Here is a 21,349-nt window from a genome sequence, read left to right on the forward strand (position 1 = left end):
CCTCGCAAACCAAGTCCCTGCAGAGACCAACAAACACGTTTGGTAATATTTGTGGTACCAATTCTCTAATATTTGATATTTATTATGGGAAATGGAAGCCAAGTAAAAACATAAGAATGATCACAACTACAAGCTAAGCTAACAATTGCTATGAAGCCAGATTTGCAGCAGACAACAGGGAAGGAGGACGGGAAGGCGACACGCACGGTCATGGCGGCGCGGGCCGGCCCACCTAAGCTTCCACAGATCAGCATGTCCGCCTGCAGCGGCGCCTCCGCCTTTACCGGCGCCGGCCCGATGTAAGCCAGTGGAGTGGCAAATTACAGCCGACCTTACAGCTGTAGCCCGACATTATGATTAATTTGTTCGGTAATTTCTCCTGTTTTTCATTTTAATCGGCGGGCCCGTTCTGCTGTGGCGGCTCTTTCAGATCTAATTAAGATCAATTCCGCCACGTAGCCGCACTTCTGCCTGCCGCCAATTCCCCGAGCTCGCCGGGCGTGGAGAAAACCCTGCGGCTCCAATCAATCAAGCCGCGGGCTGAAAATCCCGCCGCCGCCACCGCCTCTCACGTTCGGCACATTAACACACTTAGGCACATTTGCTAATCTCACCTCGCGAGTCTATTTGTCACCTCTGCGGCTCTTTCCATCTGCCGCAGAAGCAAATTAGCTGTCGTAGTTTATGAAAGGCGAGAAAGTAGCCAAGACGAATCCGGACCTCAAACTAATTGTGTCGGCCTAAACCAACATTCCTTGACTTTTGATGCGAACGTCAGCAGCTGCCAAAAACCTGCCGAATGTTCAACATCATCATCAGAGCAGCTCAGCACCTTGTCCACCTCAAGTCCAAAGCTGAACCTTTCCGTGAATGAAGCAAGGAGCTTAATGCCATCCAATCAGCTGCCGCGGACCACGTGTCTGCCCGAGCGGGCCTTCAAATCCTATTGAGCGGTTGCCGTAGGCCGCGGCCTGTCCTTGCCGGACCGGCGCTGACCCAGAATCCAAGTAAAGGCTTTACGCTCACGCACGCACACACACACACACACACACACGCTAATCCTATTTGATTGAGGCAATATCTTAATGATAGCTGATGTGGCTTCCTCTCAAGGGAGCTCTGTCCCCGGTCATCAGAATCACGCTCGCCGCTTCCTTTCAAGACATTTTCAATAGAAAGCGGGCGGGGGGGGGTACGCGGGAAGGCTATTCGACTCGAAGCTTCGACTGTCTTGGCTTATATGACCAAAATAGAAGACTTGTTGTCTTGTTTCGGGCATGATTTTTTTGTGGGTCTACTCATGATAAACCAGACCACCAAATATTTGTGGGGTTACTCATGAAGCATATTATTTTTTTGTAGCTGAGTTAGATGGATTTTGGAGCTGAATTTTCTTAGAGGGATCCTTGGAACTTCTCTTGTCTTATTTTGCGGGCGTGCTCATAAAATAACATTGTGACGGTGGATTTTCTTAGAAGAGTGTTGTCTTCAGTTTTTCTCAAGTGATTCTGCACGGAGACCGTACAGCGTGTTTGGTTCCGACATAGCATCGTTGGAGGCCCATTAGCTCCAGACGTGCACCTCGCTGTAAGTCTCAGGCTGCGGCTGTGGTGGCAAAAGGGGTGTCGAAGATGAGGGAACAAATAGCCAGACGCATCTCGGTCCATAAAGAAGCTCACGCCACAAGCCAATAAGGGGCCTGACGCTGATGAATGTGAGCGGGGACGGCCAGGCGACCCCGGCCGGCGCATGCTGGAAATGAAACCGCCGGGATATAAAATAGGCCATTATCATGGCAACGCTGACGGCCAGACAGACGGCCCAGATGGATGGACGGACAAAGATGAAGAGGCTGATAAAACAAGAGAGGAGATGACCTCACAATCCCTCCTGGGCATGCTCAACACGTCAGGCAACATGGAAATTCTTAGGGGTGCCTGTCGAAATGTTTTTAATAATTGTTTTATCCTGAGAAAGACTCACCGGCAAAGAGACGGGCGGGGTGACGGGCGAGGGGAGGCTCCGGGCGGGCGACTGGTTGGGCCGGTGCGACGGCGGCGGCGGTGACGCCGAGGAGCAGGCGGACCCCGGTGACGGCACGGACGACTGCTGATGACCGGGCGGGGTCATGTGATGCTGTTGGGATGACGCTTGGTTCTGGTGCTGTTGCTGCTGCTGCTGGTGCTGCTGGTGGTGGTGGTGCATCTGTTGCAGCTGCTGCAGGTGTTGCAATTGCGAGTTGAGGGTTGAGGTAGCTGTAGAGAAAGTCCAATCAACACATGGCAACGTGAGATGTTTTTATTCACGCAACAAGCCCCACACCTGCGATTGACATGCATGAAGACATGTAAGTGCGCCACTAGAGGCACACGCAAATTGCACGGAGCCACAACAAGGTCCTGAGGGCTTTTCGGTTCCTCAATTTAGTCGAGTTGGAAGGACAAAGACAAAGCAGCTGCTGCCTGCCAAGTCAAACATCTCCATTGTCACGATATTTTCTTTTAATTGCACCGGGAAAAAAAGGGAGCATCAATTTCTCAGAGCAGAACATTAACTTGGATAATGGTACCCTGTTGAAATATTTTTGGAAAATTTCCAGCAGGACGGAGCCACGTGCAAATGAGTGGGAAAGTCTTCAAAGAGGCCAAAAATGATCTGTGACACCCCAGAAAAAAAAGCCCCTCTTCGCCTCCACAGTGACAAAACGCTGCGCTCTAATTCCGAGACAAAACGCAAAAGCAGAAGACAAAAGGCGAGTTTGACGCGGCGTCTGTCAGCAAATTAGCCAAAGCGCGGGAGAGATCAAAGGCGAGCGAAGAATGTCCTCCGGCGTGGCCCATTACGGGCAGAAATGAGAGGCGCAACAAGGCGGGATGAGGCAAAAGCAAACAAATACAGAGGGAATATGGAAGAAGCCCCATGTGGCCTCATTATCAGAGCCGCACCGCAGGTAACGACATTGCTGAAAAGCGCCCGGCCGGCGCTTTACAAACGCTGTCATCTTGTTAAGACTGTCAGGACCACTGACCCGCCGCCGCCGCCGCCCAAGTTCCGCAAAGCGCCTCATCTGGGCTAATTGTTTGCCGCAGTGATGGAGAGTGGACCAGATGCTGGCCAGCTCGTTAAATGGCAAAAGCATTTCATTGGCCGCCGCCGCGTTGATGTTTGCCGACGCGGCCCGGCTAACGTACGGAGTCGTCACGCGCCGCCGCCGACCCGACTGCGGTCGCTCGAGTCTCGCATCGTATCTTCGGACGTGACCGCGCTAAACCTGAAAAGGGAAGCTTCCTTCTTCCTAATTACCTTCAATAACTTGGAAAATAGGAAAGAATTTTCCCCTTCGGGCCTGATTTGAGTCGGACTGTTCTTCTCAAGTGAGTGATTGCCGCTGTTGTTACAAAGGCGGGGAACGGCAGGAAGTTTGGACAAAAAGAGTCAGGGCGCCATTTATTTGCTTGCAGGAGCTGTGACTCTACAGTCTGACCTAATTTCAACAAGTAGGTGTGCCAAGAGTGCCATCGTCTCCCAAAATGCTTATTGTGTAAAACCTGAACTGGGAACAGCTCCAAGGCAGAAGTGAAACGTTTAGAGAGCAAATGTAGTAAATGACGACTTTATTATTGTCGAGGTTATACCAGTCAAAGAATCTCACCTTTTTTTTTTTTTTTTAAATGCAGATGTTGCACAAACAGGAGCGGAGAATGCCTACCACTTTTTTCACCTCCGTGGGTGGCCCTCGCCGGTGGGTGGGCGGCAAAATAAGATCGACTTTCATTCCACTTCTTTGGAGAGAAGATATGAAAGGTGACGGGAGAAGGTTAAAAGCTACAAATCTTATTAACCAGCAATGACATTAAATTCCAGACGAGAGAGAAGCTTTGAGGCCAGGAGTGGAGACGTTCAACAAGTTTTGCTTTTGAATCCGGTGGATGCTTTTGCCGCAAATGCTTTGTTTCCATTATGAGGGTCAGGCGAAGGCACGCGCAGTGCAGTCACAGGCACGCCACGCCTCTTTTCGTGACAAAAAATACATTTGCTCCTCCTCCTCCAGGGTTATTTCAAGGAAGATGTTGACAAAATGTAATACAACGGTGCCCAGTGAGGGGTCCCGGAGTGCCTATCTGGGCCCGGATGGCCCGAGTCGGGCCAGGTTATTAGCGCCTGTTCATGTGTCGTTGGAGCAAAAGCGCGCAGGCCCAGAGTAAAAGCCTCATGCAAAATTTATGTTCATGCGGCTGTTTCAGTGGGAGGAAAAATCAATATTGGGTGAGGGAGGGGGTGGGGGGTTGTGATGCACAGAGATGACTGAGTGCTCTCTGGACTGACAGTAAAAGCCGAGAGAGATTGAGGGGCTGCGTTTAGCGCTCGGCAAAAAGGAGTCGCCGCTTCACCTTAAATTGCAATTCTCTCGGGGATTATTTCAAGCAGGGGATGTCCAAATTTTGCCTGCTGACAACAAGCACGAGCGGCAGCTTCTTCCAGACATGCACAAGCGGACACGTTAGCATTTGGGGAAGAAGCTGGGAAACAAAAAAAAAGACTGAAATGAGGCCAAACAATAGGATTTGCTTTCCATTCTTGTGTCTCCTTAATGATTCCCTTTGCTGGGCGCGTGTTTGCGCTTTGACGCCGGCGGGCGCTTGACTGATGTGGAAGCGGCCTCGTGAGTGACACGCACAAGCAGCCCGCTGTGATTAGAAATGCTCTTTAATACAGCGCCAAGCGGCAAGCCAGGCGACGCCTTTCGAGCCGAGGCCGCCGACCGACGAGCCCCTCGCATCATTTTGCCCGAGCGGTAAATCCTCAAAATGATCTTTTCAGCCAAAGTGCTACATTTCCCGTTGAACTTTGGGCAAGGGTTTTGAGAAATTGTCATGGGTCGACGCCATGGTGGCCAAATGCGCTAGCCGGCACGCAAATGGATTCCCCGCAGATGCCGACGAGGATTCTTTAGCGGCCCGGTTGAGTATGATGAATGAAGCTTCGCGCTACTTATGCGCTAAATGCTGCTCGCTGACTCGCAACAGGTTCAGCAAAGGACAGCGGCGCTGAATGAAATTACGCGCCCGCAACGATGCATCATCCAACAGTCGGGTTACGGGACGTGTGAATTGGATCAATTTTATTTCCGCCGCTTCTAAGCAGCCCAAATCATTCAGCGCAAACTGCAGCTTTTTCCTTCCCCGTCATCAAAGTCAGCGATGGTCCACCATAAGATGAGTCGGGCTTGCAGGCATAGCGACCGCAGGACCCAAGCCCATCTCCCGGGAACTTTTAAGTCGCGCCGATACAGATAAAAGCGCCCCCCTGGTTCCCTCGCCGGGACAGATCGCAGCCCATTAATTAAGCTAACGATGCCCCGATCGGCAATTAGTAACCGCAGACGGCTTTTAGCGAGGGGGGTCGGGTTCCGATGCCATCTGCCGCAGACTCGCGAAAGCGGAGAAGGTGGATGTGAAATGACCTCTGCGTTTTTCAACATCGATAAGAACTTGTGTGGAGAAGGAAGCGCGCCGGCTGCGCGAGCGGCGCAAATATCTTGGGGATGCCTGCTGTTTAGCATAATGCGCTACAATCAAGCGCGCAATTACGCCGCACGTGGAAGACAAATCATTAGCACGCTTGCAACAAGTGAGGCGCTGAGAGCTTCAGTACATTTTGCGTCTCGGGGGGATGCGCTTATCTGTGTGTATGAGCCCCGGTGCAAATGCGCTTGTTTGATTGCGACCCGCTCGCAAGCGCACTTTGATTGGGAGTCGTCACAAAGACAGCTTGTCGTCGAAGGCAAACAATAAGCTAGTGGCGCGAGAAAGCGAGGAAGAGCGAGAGGGAGGGCGTGTGCCGCTTGCTCGCCCGCTCGCTCGCTGGCTGGCAGCACCTCTCACTCTCAATTATTTGGCTGCTGTCACAACAAATCAATCAAATTAGCGCTGGGAGGACTGTGTGCAGCTGCTGCGATCGCGCCGCTAGTCGCATTAGCTTTGAAATGTATGAGCTCTACATTTTATCACCATTATTTATTTAATGCCGAGCGCTCCCTCTGTACCTCCCTCCCGCCCTCTCTCTCTCTCTCGCTCGCTCGCTCAGCTCCGGTGCCGCCGACTTAAATCATTAAAAGGGGCGATGTGCCGGAGAAGGCTGCAAATGAAACAGTCACGTGGGGGAAAGGGACGGGACGGGTCGGGCCTCCATTGTCTTGCCACGTGTGGGAAATATGCTCTGGCTTTCCTGACGCCGATAACAAGGTTAAAAAAAAATGAGTGCGGAAACACTGGGGTTTGTGATTGGAACGATCCCGATCAATACTTTTTTTTTTTTGCCGCTCGTTCAACTTTGAGCTGTTTGTCCACGATGGCGGCGTTCCCCTCGTGTAACTCAAAAACATCCGCCGACTCCGTGGGCCGGGCCTCGGGCGGCGTAATGAGCAGTGCCATTTCCCTAATTTGCAGCGGCAACCTCGGAGCGACACCGCCGAGCGTCGGAATCAAACCGCCAGACGGGGCGGCGGGCCTTTGATTGGCGGCTCTCATTACGGCAGGTGAGTGGGATGCCGACCTTTACAAGCGGCAAGCCCGAGTCGAGACGAACGGCGGCGCTCTCACCTCCGCCGCCGCGAGAACTCCGCCGCCTCTCTGATGTGATTGATGCGCGGCAAATAAAGCGGCATGCGCTTATTAAGAGCTTCCGAGTCAAGCGGCGCCTTCGCATTAGCTGCGAGCGAGCGAGCGAGCGCTGAGGAGACGAGTCGGCGGATGAAGACTTTGTTGCGGCTGGCTTTGATGCCGCTGGTTTTACAAGCGTGTTAATCACCATTTCCTTGTTAGGAAAGTTGACATCATAAAAAAAGGCCTCATTTTTAAAAGTCTGCCACTCATGTATGTTTTAGTGTGCTAATAGTCGTCAATGTTTACAGAGCTCGCTCGGGTGTGACGCAACCTACTTTCCGAGCCTGTGTGAAGTCGCTCGGATTTGCGCGCGCTCTTGTCACAAAGGATAACTTTCTCCCTTGCTTACGTTCACTGGGAGTTTGTATTTTTTCCTGCGCCGGCATGAATCATTTTGACAAACATCCAGTTTCTCCCCAACTTATTACTTGTACGTGCTCAAAAGCAAAACGAGTTCAAGCTGCGAGCGGCGCCCAAGGGGGTAACAACGCCCAACCCGCAAATGATGATGCCAAACTTTTTTTTGTAAATTTCATTTGCCTGGAATGGCCTTGTGGAACCAAAATGGGAAACTCCCTGTTTAATTTCAGATGCTAACTTTAGCCACAAAAAAAGACCAGCAGCGGGCCTCCACGTGGTTATTTGATGATTTGTAGTCCTAATTGCACACGTGTCAGTTATCAGACGCTTGACTACCCATCTGAGCCGAGCAGCCTTATTAGCGGCTCATTAGCCGCCTCATTAGACCTTAATGCTCGGATTGCCTCACCCCTCCCACCGGTTTCCTGATGTGACACTAATTAGGCCGCAGCGTGAGCTCGCCGGCGCCACATGAGCGGCGGTGGCGCGACAGAGGTGCCGCGCCAGCAGGCCTCAGTCAAGGCCGGTCTGCTGCGATGGGCTCGGACAGCGGCGGACGGAGGAGCGCCGCGTGGCCGCAGGGGCCCCGACATAGTCAAGACGTTTAGCTTCACCCATGACTCGTGTCACTTTCTCTCGGCGGAGGTCCCGTCAAGGCGTCGCTTTCAGATGGCAGCGCGTGCCAAGCTGGCGTCCGAAAATTAAACAGCTCGAGGCTTCTACGTTTTTGCTAAGGTGAGTTGATGAGTGTCTGCATGAAAAGATTTGACGCAACCCACGTGAAGGGATTTATTAAAAGCTTTGCCCGCGAGCCGCGCTTGTTGTTATTTATGCATGTTTGTGTCCATTAGGCCGCCGCCCGCCTTTCCACACTCGAGGCACGCGGCCGTCCACTTTCCCCTCCCCTGCACTTTGTGCTGCTCCGGCATTATTGTAATATGCCCTCCCTAAAATAAAAAACACGCACGCACACGCGGCCCGGACGTCTTTTGACATTAGTGCGCCGCACTCATCCAAGATTCATGACAGACGTGCGTTACCCCCCGCACCCCCATCCTACCCATCCCTCAATCTAATGCTATAAAAGAGACACTGTTTTAAACATTAAAATGAAAACCATTTACAAGTATGATCAAAAGGGAACATTTGGACATTAAAGTTTCAAAAGCACACGTAAGTACAGCCGCTGGATGGAAAGATGAGGACAGATAAAAAAAGGAGAACGGCGGTAAAAGAGGCACCGAGTGCTTTGGCGCCGCGCTCGCTGCAAAACGCTGACCTGTAATTAATACGCTTTGTTGCTTAAGGCTGGAGGAGAGGATCGGAAGGAAGGAAGGAAGGAAGGAAGGAAGGAAGCAAGCAAGGAAGCAAGCAAGGAAGGAAGCAAGGAAGGAAGCAAGGAAGGAAGCAAGGAAGGAAGCAAGGAAGGAAGCAAGGAAGGAAGGAAGGAAGGAAGGAAGGAAGGAAGGAAGGAAGGAAGGAAGGAAGGAAGGAAGGAAGGAAGGAAGGAAGGAAGGAAGGAAGGAAGGAAGGAAGGAAGGAAGGAAGGAAGGAAGGAAGGAAGGAGTGTTACCTTGCAGGTTGTGCAGGGGCAGCGTCATGACGCCCCCGGCAGCGGCGGCCGCCACCAGGCTGGGCAGGTTGCTGGCGGGCAGTGACAGGACCAGGCCCTGTTGGCCGCCCAGATGCCCGCCGGCGTTGAAGGGGATGAGGATGGGCTGGTTCATGGCGGCTGCCGCAGCTGCCGCCGCCGCTGCCCCGGACATGGCTCCGCCCACCGCGTTGGCCAGCTGCTGGGCCACCAACAGCGACTGTGGGGAGGCATTTTGTCATCAGCTGGGACAAGTTTATATTTGATCATCTTTAGAAAATTTGGAGCCCAACTACGAGTCGTTTAACATTGATATGATTTATCTATTGTCGTCTGTCCTATGTCGACACTTGCGTAAAGGTTCAGTAAACGCACAGTGAAGCATCTTCATGTATTTATTTTTTTTTTTAGTGTACGTAGTTTGCGGAGAGAAGCTGCAAATGCAATTGGCTCACATGTTTTGCAATAGATTTCCTCAGCCGTGCAGTCGCGCTCGGCAGGCCTTGACAGCTGGGTGATGACAAGTGCTCTCCGAGGGGGGCGCGAGGACACACACAAACGCACAAACACACACGAGGCGGGACGGGGCCCATCAGGGGTTTGAGGAGGCTCCTCCGTGCGCCTGGCAGCTCGACCACTGAGAAATTGCCCATAATGGTCCAGATAGCAGACTTTTGTCACCCTAACTGCGAACGAGCGAGCGGTGGCGGCGCCAAAGTATGGCAAGGTGGATTCACGTTGGGCAAACTAGCGGCCGATAATGGGCCTTCCCACAATATCCGGCTCGGAAACGGGGAATCTATCAAAGGTATTGATCTGGCGAGAGGAGAATTGGGGAGGGCGCGCGGGGGCGCCTTTGTTTCTCCAAAGTGTTAGCTTGACGCAGGCCAGCCCGCCTGACAGCGTTCATCTATTAGACGGCGAGCGGCTGCTGAAAGCCGCTCGCATTTCTCCTCCTCATTTGGACGCGCGACCTCGCGCTTCTTTGTTCCGCCAACACGACAACGGCTGGATTTACACGAGCCCATTTAATGCAAATGATATTTCACAGCACAAGTTAGCTCACCGCCAAAGCTAATGCCCGCAAACATGACTCCATTAATGAGACGGACGTTAATGAACAGTGCGGAGCCGCAAGTCCAATAAATTCAATCGGATGGGACGACGGCTAATTTAGCGTTAAGAGCGCTTAGCGTCGGCCGCGGGCCAACACCTCCGCTTCCTCGCTAGCGTCCCGGACTAACCAATGACAAAAAAAAGCTTCATTGATGCACATTGAGGTCATCAATTATTCAGCGTTAACGGAGGAAGGCAAGTGGAAGTCATTCAGTTCATTAATAAACTACCGGATGGAAACGTCATCCTGCTGAAGATTTCATAGAGAGAATAAGCATTCCGGACACATAAAAACAATAAAATAATAAATCTAAACTTTCTAGGTTCTGAAAAAACAAACAAAAAATAACAATAATAAGTTTGTGGATCAATATAAAAAAAAATTACTAAATATGGGGAGGAAAATATTTATACAAAACGCACATTTACTAATTAATCAGCAAGAGCAAAAGTGTTTTATTTGTAATTTGGATTAAAAAGACAAAGATGAGACATTTTTTCATTTCAATCAACATTTCCTCCAAATCTGGATTTGTTGATAGATTTGATCATGGATGAGCTGTGGCGGAATGAAGCACTCGACTGACCTGCGGTCCCATGGCGGCGTAGCCCGGCGGCGACTGGCCCACTTGACTCTGCTCTAAAGGACTGCCACCCAAGTCCGACCGGACGCAACTGTCGCCGGCGCCTGCCAGGTCCCATGTCACATAAACAAAACAAAACAAAAAAGAGGTCAAAGACATAAGTGAGTGTATTGTGCAGATAGACCGACAGATGGGGGGGTGCTTGGGGAAGGTTGCTGAGCTGTGTTGTAATTTGTATTTAAGCGTTTCATCAATAACTGCTGCGGCGTTGAATAAATTAGCTGATTGACGACGGCGCAGGCCTGCCGGCGGGCCCCCGTTGGCCTGGATGAGCGCTGAGCGTATTATTCAGCCGTTTACATGGAAGGAGGGGGGGAGAGGATCACCCGGGTGATCCTGCGCTCGCTGCACTCGCAGCCCGCGGCCTGTTGCGCGCAATTAGACCTGTTTGCCATCACCGATGCGCAGGCCTCAGCAGGACCCCCCCAAAGTCTTCAGGTAAAACATTGCAAGGTCACGCTACTCCATCTCCAACTTCTCCACATTTGTGTCTCGCTGGCTCGAGTAATCGTCACCGTAGCATCGGCCGACGTTTTTATCCCGTTAATGACGCTAGTCATCAAAGGACGTGAGCAAACTTTCCAAAACAAAGCAAGAAATTCTTTTGGTATATGAAAAAGAAGTTTGAAGCTTTGTCGCCAGAAGAATCAATGCACTATTGCGTGCTGATTGAGTCAGTTCACATGCTTCAAAAAAAAACAAAATGGCCTTGTTTACACCTAAGACGCGCTGTGATGTTTTGCCTAAAAAACGACGAGGGGAGCTTTCAGCGTCCGACGCCAAAGCGGCTGACAAGGACGAGAAGACGCGCCTTCTCATTTCACACGGCAGCTCTTTTTTTTTTTTCTCCCGGGGAATAAAAATGGCTCATGCAGGGGCGGGGGTGGGGGAGTCAAGTCGAGCGTACGCAAATGTGACTGAAAGCCGCACACCCTTGTTAAAGAGCGCCGCAGCGGCAATAAATTTCAACACAAATACAATCACCTTTCAGCAAAACGATTGATTTTCCTAAATGGACTCTCGCCGCTTGTGAAAGGTTTTTTGATTTGCGGACAAACAGGTCTTGGTTGCGATCAAATGTAGCGTTGGCTAACGTCAGCGGCCGGATCCGCTTGCCTGTCAAGTGTGTTTATGCGAGCGAGGCGTTTTCAACTCAACCTACGCCGAGTAAAATCACTTCATCTTGGCCCATAAAATCCAAATAATTGCTGAATGGCGTGACCCAACACGTAAACCTCAAGCGGCTCGCTCGCTCACTCGCTGGTTTTCTACCGCCGGCTCTCGATGGATGTCCGCATCGAGGACGCTTTTTGACATCTCTTTTCGCCAATTATTTCCACCATTACGCCAGCCCCACCCTGCGCACTCGCCATTTTCGTTTAAGAGGGGGAAATATTTGAATCTCTAAGGATGAAAATGTGACTCTTTTTTGTTGTTTTTCTAATTTAACTGGCTAACATCCACCTAGTCACCGCGCTGCTGAAGACATTTCCCGCCAGCATTAAAGTACATCCCACAAAAAGCAATTATCAAAATGAAAACATTCCATTTGTAATAATGAAGGCTTTGGTGGGCCCGTTGACAATGGCGTCGCATTCGATCCAAGGACTCCTCGTTGCCTTTTCACAATTCCACTAAGGCTAGCATGTTTATCACCTGGGAGGGAATCAATAATAAATAAATAGCGCCGCTCCTGAAAGCTTGGGCGTAATTTCTTTAGCAAGCTAGCCGGTTGGTCTGCAAATATCTTTTTTATGATCAAAACCTTGATACATGTTTAACGTCTTTGAAAACAAGATCAAAAAAGAGATTCCAGATGAAGATAAAGACGACTGTAAAATGCAAACTCAAAAGAAAGCCTTCAACTGCGATGATGATGATTGGGGGGGGGGGTTGGAATAACTGGATAGGTTAGCTGAAAAGATAAAAGATTGTATCCGCGTTTGCGCTTTCATGTACATGCGAGCCAAAATCACACTGTCACTCTCGACGCGGCGGCGGATCGTCTTCGGGCCGTGACAGCAACACCGACACACTTTGGGAGGAAATGTATTTAAATGCAACACGATCTCACGGCGCTGACATTTACCGCGCCGGCCGTATAAATTCTCGCTCATTGATCACCAAAGTGGCCACCGGAGAGCTACTTTGGATGCCTGTGCGTTAATGCGTGCGCGTGCGTGTCTTAATGCAGGCTGCCCCAAGGACTCGGGTACAAAACAATTAGGCCGGATTTCATCAAGCAATCAGCACGCCACCTTGTCTAATGCAGCCGCTCGCCGCATCGACGCTCTGAATCAAATGGGCGTTATTGAAAGCTTTGTGTCCAGGTTAGCTTTCGCCTGGCTGCATTTATGAATCAATTTCTACCCATAAAAGAAGCCGTAACACTTAAGCTATTTTAGTGGCAAGGCATTATGTAAGTTGTCAAATGTAGCCGAGCGAGAGAGCGGCGGAGCGAGCGAGGCCCGCTAATGATTGGCGGGCGGTCTGGCGGGCTATTCACGCCGGGCCCCATTTTGATAATGGCCCCTTTCAAAGTGGCCGGCTGAGCGCATGTGTTTGCTATTAGCAACTTGTCAATCATTGTCAGCTTTCGCGAAAACACAAACATATTCACACACGCTCGGGCAACGGCGTGCGAATGTCGACATGAACGCAATTAGGGGGAATCACAAAGCCAACCAAGAGAAGCTAAATGTTTGCGGAGCGTCCGACGCTGATCCAACAATAGTGAATTTGATCAAATGCGTCCTTTACTTTTGATTGCGGCCATTTTGTGTTGCTCTGTTGATGCATAAAGGATAAACATTCCGTCAATAGCGCAGACAAACGGCCCAGATTGTTCAGACATCGATTTTGAAAAGTTGATGCGATAGACCATAACGCAGAGTGGAAACAAGTTGGGAGGGGTGGAGTCGAAACTGGAGTTTGGACTTGGAGGTAAGGTCAGAGGTGATCTGGGTCAAGGTTACGGATTCTGATTAGAGATGAGAAATTTGGGGCTGAAGGTCAGGAGTTGGACTTTTTTGATTCGTGTTCTTCAAGTGCACGGTTACACTTGGTGGACAAGGGTGAGGTTGAGGGCGGGCGGAGGTGAGACTGATTGGACGAGGTAATGGCCGTCTCCTCCAAATGTAAACAGGAGACGATAGCAAGCCGCCCGCTGATGAGCCATCCGCACGTAAACGCCGCTGGCGGTGGCGGGAGAGCCACTTCACACTCCCGCCCGTCGGCCGGCGAGTGCTCTGGCTCGCCGCTCTTACCTGTCCCCCCCCCCCCCCCTCCCCTTGACGCCGGAGTGCAGACGGGAACAAGAGGCGCCCGAGCCCATCGCAAAGGTCAAAAAGGAGAGATGCTGTGATGGCGTGCACAAGGAGGAGGGTGCGGCAGGGTGGCTTCTCTTACTCTGGACACTTTGTGGATGAGCGCATCTGTTACAAAGCGTCCTCCCTCCTCATTCCCCAAGCAAAGTCAAGCTGATTAGCTGAGGTTGAATGAGGGAAATAACAATCCAAATGATGCTTCATCCTTTTAGGGCGAGATGAAGAGCGGCTCTGGAGCGCCGTAAGCCTTTTAGGAGACGCCCGCTCACCGGCGTGCCTCCCCCCCTCCCTCCTTTCCTCCCTCAGCATTACTTAAATGCTATTTGCTGTAAATAGGATTCTGCTGCCCGCAGCCCTGCGCAGCCCTCCAGCAAAAAAAGATGGCAGTGATAGCTCAGGCCCACTACACTTAGTCTGCCTAGAAAAAAAATTAAATAAAAATATGGCCGAACACGTGCAATGAGTACTTTTCTCTGTTTTTAACCATAAAATAAGACCTGGATATTTTGTTGATATTGGAAGATTATTTTCAATATTTGCGTGGGATCCATAAAAGCGACGCCTTAAAAAGGATATTGCTCATTCAATTTCTTCTTTGTTTTAATTCATACAAAATGTATTCCCACACGGCTTGCAAAGTAAATAACATTAATGATTGAAATAATTAAATGTGGCTCTCCTGTGTGAAATATTTTTTGATTTGTGGAATTTTAATTGGAATATCAATTTTAAATGTATGTCATTTTATTACATATTTATTACATGATATATTTCTGCGAATTATTTTGTGGATTTCTTAATTGTAGTTCTAGTCCTTAAAAAATGCTGCACATTTACACATCCACGACAAAAGTCATTTAAAGAGAAAAAATACTCAACTGGCTTTTTTCTAAACACCAATTTTGACGGTAATCTGCAAATTGTTGAACTTTGCGGCCTTGCAACGAGGACGGTAATACACACGACGTGGCTGACATGAGAGGCTCTTCGGCGTGACGAGCTTTTTTTCCCATCAGCCGTGCAATGATGTCATCGTTTACGTCTTCAATTCCGAACGAGAAAAAGAGGCCAAGGAGGACGGCTTGTCCCTAATCAAGCAGCCAGGCGAACGCCTCGGATCGCATCGCCGCGAATGAACTTCATTGTGTCAAACGGCACGTTTCGGAGGCTCCTTTGTGCATCCGGTGGGACATTTTCAAGTCGCCAGCGGGGTGTGAGGGATCGTCCGCCGTCAAGTGGGCGCGTGTGTGCGATGGTGGGCGAGACACCCACATGTCATGGCTGACACATCAGCCTGGGCCCCCTCCAGGCGATGCAGCCCTAATGCTGCCTATGTCCCACTTTCAAGCCCTTGTCCCTCAAAGCCCGCCCTCCTCCCCTTCCTACTCGCCCCCCCCCCCATTCATCCTTCTGTCGCAAGGCCTGTAATGACAATGGATCACTGCGGCGCGGCGCGATACCATCAGCTGATACAAACTGCTCCCATCTGCAACGGTGGAAGCGCCAAAGTCAAAATTTCTTCTACTACACATCAAAACGCGGTTAAGGCGGCGCGTGGCGAGCCTCCCAGTGACGACTTGACAAACTTCACCACGTCACAAAAGACGACACAAAAAAACACAACATGGCACAGTTGTGACGGGAAAAAGGGGCACTTTTTGTTTTTGGCTAACAATTAATCGTAAAATAACAAGCGGCTTCTTTCAATTGTTTTTAATAAACTTAACTCCGATTGCGTGAGCACAGCCGGCCAACTTTTGTTTGACTTTTGAGGCACATTTCCCCAAACTAATGTTTTGGAAATCTCGCCATCAAATTATTCTGCTGGCATAAACTAATGTGTAGGTGTGTATGTGTGTGCGCGAGCGTGTGTGTAAATACTACTGCTTCCAAGCCCATAACTCTATTCTGGAGAAAAGCAGCATCAAGGTGTTATTCCACATCCTGAGATATAAAAGAGGGGAAACATAATAACTTCCCTGGATCTCACACGCACATGCACTCACGCACACACACACACACACCCTCTCAGCGCTATTTGCACCCCGCCCGCCTCATCCACCATCCGCCCACTTCTCCCGCCTCAATCTTTGCTTTCAAAGGAAGCGAATCAGCCGGCGGGACAGAAGGTTACGCATTAGTACTGGTCATTGCTCAAAGAGCCGAGCTTATAAATAATAAAAGGCCGGTGAAGGACACGGGCCGTCGGGATGCGTCTAGGGTTCACGCCACACCAGTCAAATACCAGACGTGTCATTTCTCTACGCACCCCCCTGCCCGCCCCGCCTCTTGTGCGCACACCTGAAAAAAATAAGAAAACACGACTCCCGCCGCTTGGATTGCCACGGCGCCGCTTTGTTAGCGGTACATTAAAGGCTCGCCGGTATTGGATTAGCGAGCGCACGCTACACTGGTGTTCAAAATAAAACAACAAAAAACTGAATTAACATTGAAATTCAATTTACTTGCGACTTTCCTGACAAGGCAAAAGCAAGTTTGTGCGCAAAGTCGACATGAAACGGCGCGACCTTGGCTTAAGAACATTCGCGCTGGTTTTCGCGGCAAGGCGGAAACGTTAGCGAGCGTGTGAAGCTATTAGCAAGCGTGAGACGCATTTGTCAGCATTAGCGAGTGTTTTGCATGCACTGACACTGCCAAACGCTCGTAATGAGGAAAGAAAGACTTGTCGCCGGCCTCCCTCTTCTCACCCGCCTTGATACACTTTCATGAATGCTTTGTGCCACTATGACTTAACGTGATGAGGCCTGCTAAGCTGATTACGCACAGACAATAACAGCTCCTGCCTGCTTGTGCGCATTGGACAAGAAGTCCTAAAAAGCCGCCCGTACCGCTAACGTGCGTTTTGATCCACATGACCTCCCGTGGCCGATCATTGCGATAAAAAGCCGCGGGTGGTCTTTCTGGGCGACCTTGAGCAAAAAGCGGCTCGTCTTTTTTTGCAGGGACTGGCATAAGTGCGGCCCATTTGGTGCCGACAGTAAGTGTGCCAAATGAGCGGTGCTGTCCTTCCCGGCCCGGCCGGCTTTTGACAACGTGATGATCGAAGCGTCACATCCTCGCCAGACTAAATGCAAACTGACAAGAGATGAGCCTGCGCTCGGCCAATACAATGCGGAATTGTGCTCTGAGTGTCTTATTATCTTGTCGGCCGATGTCTGTAGGAGGCAGATTTGACTTGAGGAGTGAAGACAGAAGCTGCAACACACATCACAAAAAAAAAAAAAAAACACACGCACACAACAAATGTCTGGTCTCTGACTAACAACAGCTTTCCACACCTAATGTCCAGCACTTGTGCTCGGGAATAAAATGCAAGGCGGCGGCGGCGTGTTTGCGGTGCTTCATAGCGCCTGTTAGCTGAAGTGGAAGACTATTTGCACAGGCCAGCTTTTAGGAGGAGGCGCTGGAGCGCTCACGCTTTCGGCAGGTTCACAATTTGTTGTCGGACAAACACGGCCTCGACTGTCATCGCTGACGTCCGCTCGCTAGACTGACAACAACTGCAATCAGAAGAATCTAAAACAATTCTTTGGAAACTTTTTACACCAACTAGCACACCTGGAAAAAAAATTGGCTCGCCAAGTACCGTTTAAAATAACCAGCATTAAAATACACGAGGATATTGTTGGCCATCTTTGTGGAATGACAAACTAGTTTCTAGTTAACTATTTTTATGATATATTTAAATGAAGATAAATGGTCGCAACTTGGATTTGTACGGCCTAAATAGTCAAAAATGATCATTTGTGTTTTCGTATTGTTGGATTCGGTCCACAACAGTATCAAAATATGGGCCTTTTCTTGTCAGAGCGCCATGGCGGCCATTTTTTTGGCATGTGAAATAAGTGGCAACCTAGCATCATTGACTTGGTTGAAACATGTCATCCATGTGCCCTGAAGTGGAGCGGATCACCAAATTGAGCGCTTCAGCGGCACGCTATGGTGTTTTTCAACGTAGCATGTCGGCCATCTTTGTGGAGTTTGTTGTTGGTGGCAAAGCAGCAACATAGCGCAGGTTGAAGTTAGCTCAACAACGTAGAAGCTAATATCGTTAGCTAATATCACTTGGTGGAAAATTTGATGGGAATAAATTGTATAGAATTGAAATGAAGGTGAAATGTAGAGGACAAATGGACTTGATGAACCTGAAAAGCTTTGAAATACAACATCGCATAAAGTAATTTTTGTTTGTTTTCGGATGGCATGTCAGCCATGTTTGTTAGTGTGTCACATAATATAATTCTGTCATTTAAATAAAGTTGTATTGTATTGCATTCTATTTGTGGGGGTGGGGTGACTGGGCCTGACCCCAGGGAACGTGTTTTTTTTTTTGCTGTACTAGAATAAAATGTAATTGCATATCCACTACACTAAGTAGCAGTGGCGTAGGTGTAAGGATTTTTTTTTTACACCAATCATGCACACACAGCACAGAGCAGGAGTATCAAGTACAGTCAATAGAGCCTCAAGAGACACGATGGAAAAATATTTAACAATGATGACAGCAAAGGTGCACAGAGACTAAAAAAAAAAATGTTGAGAGAGTGATTATTTGTTGTAAGTTGCTCTATATTTTGCTCATGTTCCCTTTAATGTTAATAAGGAGACAATGTTACGCGGAGGTGTACTTGGAATAATTTTCTAGACAAACGACAGCATTTATAGACGCGGCAGGGAGCCAGTGACAGAAAATAATTGAAAAGCAGTCTTGTAACTGCTGCTGTTGAGTGGTGTGTCAGACTGCCGCTCAGAAAATTGGATCTCATAGCGCTTATTTGTATATTCTATTCATGTCAGTTATGTCAGAATAAGATTATTCTCTAGGATTTTTTTTTTGTCTACAGGAAAATACAAATCTTGTAATAGTGTTCATCCATCTCTGCCTTTCCGGCTCACAGGTCAGGAAAAAAAAAGAAAGACGCGCCACAGCCAAGAGCGCTGCCACTGGGAGAAAAAAAAAAAAAAAAAAAAGGGGAACCACAACCACCGCTGCCGTCACCCACAACCCCCCAAATTCACACTCCAGCGCCTCTAAACAGCAACAACATCATAACCGGGGACCATGAAAAGTGTCGTCATTGGTTGCACATAAGCGGGCAAACAAACACTAAAAGTGGCTCAAGTATCAAGAGACACACAATAAAAAAAGAAGCACAGGAAATAAAGCGTGACTAAGTTTGGAAGCAATATTTTGCTTCAGCTCTTTTGCCAACTCTCGTGTGAGTCGTGTCAAATTGCAAGTTTGGCAAATGATTTGACATGCGGGGGCTTTTGAAAACAAAAGTAAAACGTTGATATATGAAAAAAAGAGTGACGGTTTGAAATAGAACAGCTGAAATAAAAACAAAATATAAGCACACACAAAGAAACCAATTGAAACAATAATACTTTTGTTTGTCAGTTTGGTTAACACGCAAAACAGGCCTTGAAGGAAGGCAGAAAAAAATAGCAGGCACAAGTAACAACAATTTGCATATAATTATGATCAAAATGGCCTCATTACTGTTCACATTGACTTTAAAGGCTTTTCATTTCAATGACTAATTATTTCATTTTGTCAATGAAGAAAAAAAACAAGTTAATATTACAGCAACCACATCAAAGTAGCAAAGCACGACAAGAAAGTTGACTCAAGCACCATCCATCCGTGAAGCGGTACTCACCGTACAGTTTGGCGGGAGCGCCGTCCCGCTCGTGGCCGTCGGCGGGCGGGAGGGCCGTCTCCTCGTCGAGCTCGCTGTCGGGGCTGCCGGCCGCTTGCTCGTCCGGCCGCCCGCCGAGTTCCAAAGCGCTCATGTCGCCGCCGCCGCGCATGAGCGAGAGCAGCGGCTTGCTCAGCTGGCCCGTTAGCATCGGGTCCCCGGGAGGAGCTGGAGGGAGGCCAGGTGGGATGCGGAGGGAGGGGGGATAAAAGAAAAATGCAGCCGTGGTTACAATGTGCTCGGGCGCTCGCCTTGGCTACCTCACACTCGCTCTCTCCCTCTACCAGCATTCTCCCTTTCTATCCCCATAACCCTCTCTCACCGCTCCCCCCCCCTGCTCCCCCCTCCCTCCTTGGTTGCTTTTCATCCCAAAGTGATGCTGCGAAGTAGCGTTAGGACCTGACGCACGCTTCATTTTAGCCAACAAACCTTCAAAACTGCACCTTTGCAGGCACAAGAAGAAAAAAACCCAGTGCAATCCGTCACTTTCAAATTGCAAAACAATTACCCAAAATCCATTAATTGATCAAAAACTATTTCCCTTGTTCAATTCATTGTTTCCAAAGCGGGTTTAACTTCAAGTCTACCAGCTTTAGCTTTTCAGTTTCTAATTAAGGAAATTAGAAACTCTCCAATTTAAGCCACCGCTTTGGATCCAAATGAGACAAATTCACTCTGGAAATTGACCAACATTTCTGAACAAAACACTATTTATGCATATTTTACTTTTTTTCATAAAGGGATAGAAATTAAAAAAAGGAAAATAGCAGAATAATATCTAGCTAAAAAGCCAACATCAACACCATCATGTGCACCCTTACCTCAACAAAGCTCCTCACAAATTGATAATAATTCAGTAAACGAAGCTTCTCGGAGCTCCCCAAAGTTGAAATGGGTCAAACGTGAGGGGGCCGCGTTTGCCCGACGACCCGCTACGACCCGCTCGCCAGTAAGTTGGGAGCACGTGCACGGCCAGCGCAGCTTTCACGCTGAGGTGGCTTTCCAGCGACGAGCGGCGGGGATGTCGCCGCCGCCTCCTCCCTCCCTCCTACCTCCCACCCTCCCTCCTCCCTCTATCTGTCTCTTCTGCCTTGTGTCTGGCCAGCCGAGAGCTCCTCAGACAGCGCTCACCCCACCTCAGGCTCCGAGATGCAGACGAGGAGCAGCGGGGCCGCGCTGGGCTTCCTTATTTCGGAATCAACCTAAATATGTCTGCGCAAAGGGCAGGTGACCAGTGTGCGCACAAAGCAAGCAACAAACAACATTGCATTTCTTTGCCTGCACTCACATCTCTTCGTCAACTTTTTTTTTTTACAAGACCCTAATGATGATCACCACATTCCAAATGGAGCTTTTTTTTTTTTTTTTAACCTTTTCCAAATTTGGTCATGTGTATCTATTGCCACCCCAGTGCCCCCACCCCTCCCTCGTCCCACAAATCTTCCGCCCTTTGGCCAGGAGAGCTTTGTCTTATCCCTGAGCTCCCACGCAGTCATGCAGATCAAAATGAGGCTAATTGCTAAGCTAATATTTAGCATGCTTGACTGACTTTCCTATGGTAATTCCATTAACATCCCTTTTATGAGCGATTTATATTGCGGGATTATCCCATTGTCCTTAACGACATTAGCGGCCCTCCCCGAGTGGCTAAATTAATAAACGCCTCGTTCGTGGATTCAATTAACGCAGCGATGAGATGCCGGGAGACACTTGCGCCCCGGCCCCCCCACCGAATAGGAACACTTCGTTTATTAAAATCCACTCCCATTGAAATCGGCAACCAGAATCGAAAGGAAAATATTGACAATAAATTTCTGCATTCTGGAGGCATCGGATCTGGACTTGGTAAAGGCCAAAAAAAAAAAAAAAAAAAAAATCACTCTGAGTGATCTGTACATCCTAACAGGATTTCTCCAAAATGACT

The 21,349-nt window shown here is 49.2% G+C and overlaps 1 protein-coding gene across 1 annotated transcript in view; it reads right to left on the bottom strand.

Moving 5' to 3' along the window:
- pou6f2 (POU class 6 homeobox 2) overlaps positions 1-19,576 on the bottom strand; it is a 28,932-nt gene extending 9,356 nt beyond the window's left edge. The window contains exons 1-4 of the mRNA XM_061266331.1: positions 19,387-19,576; positions 10,320-10,420; positions 8,599-8,836; positions 1,984-2,255 (exon numbers count right to left, since the gene is read on the bottom strand). Coding sequence (XP_061122315.1) covers positions 1,984-2,255; positions 8,599-8,836; positions 10,320-10,420; positions 19,387-19,576 — 801 coding nt within the window. The remainder of the gene's footprint in view (positions 1-1,983; positions 2,256-8,598; positions 8,837-10,319; positions 10,421-19,386) is intronic.
- Positions 19,577-21,349: the final 1,773 nt, after the last annotated feature.

Source organism: Syngnathus typhle, linkage group LG19 (assembly GCF_033458585.1).
Source record: "Syngnathus typhle isolate RoL2023-S1 ecotype Sweden linkage group LG19, RoL_Styp_1.0, whole genome shotgun sequence".
NCBI lineage: Eukaryota > Metazoa > Chordata > Actinopteri > Syngnathiformes > Syngnathidae > Syngnathus > Syngnathus typhle.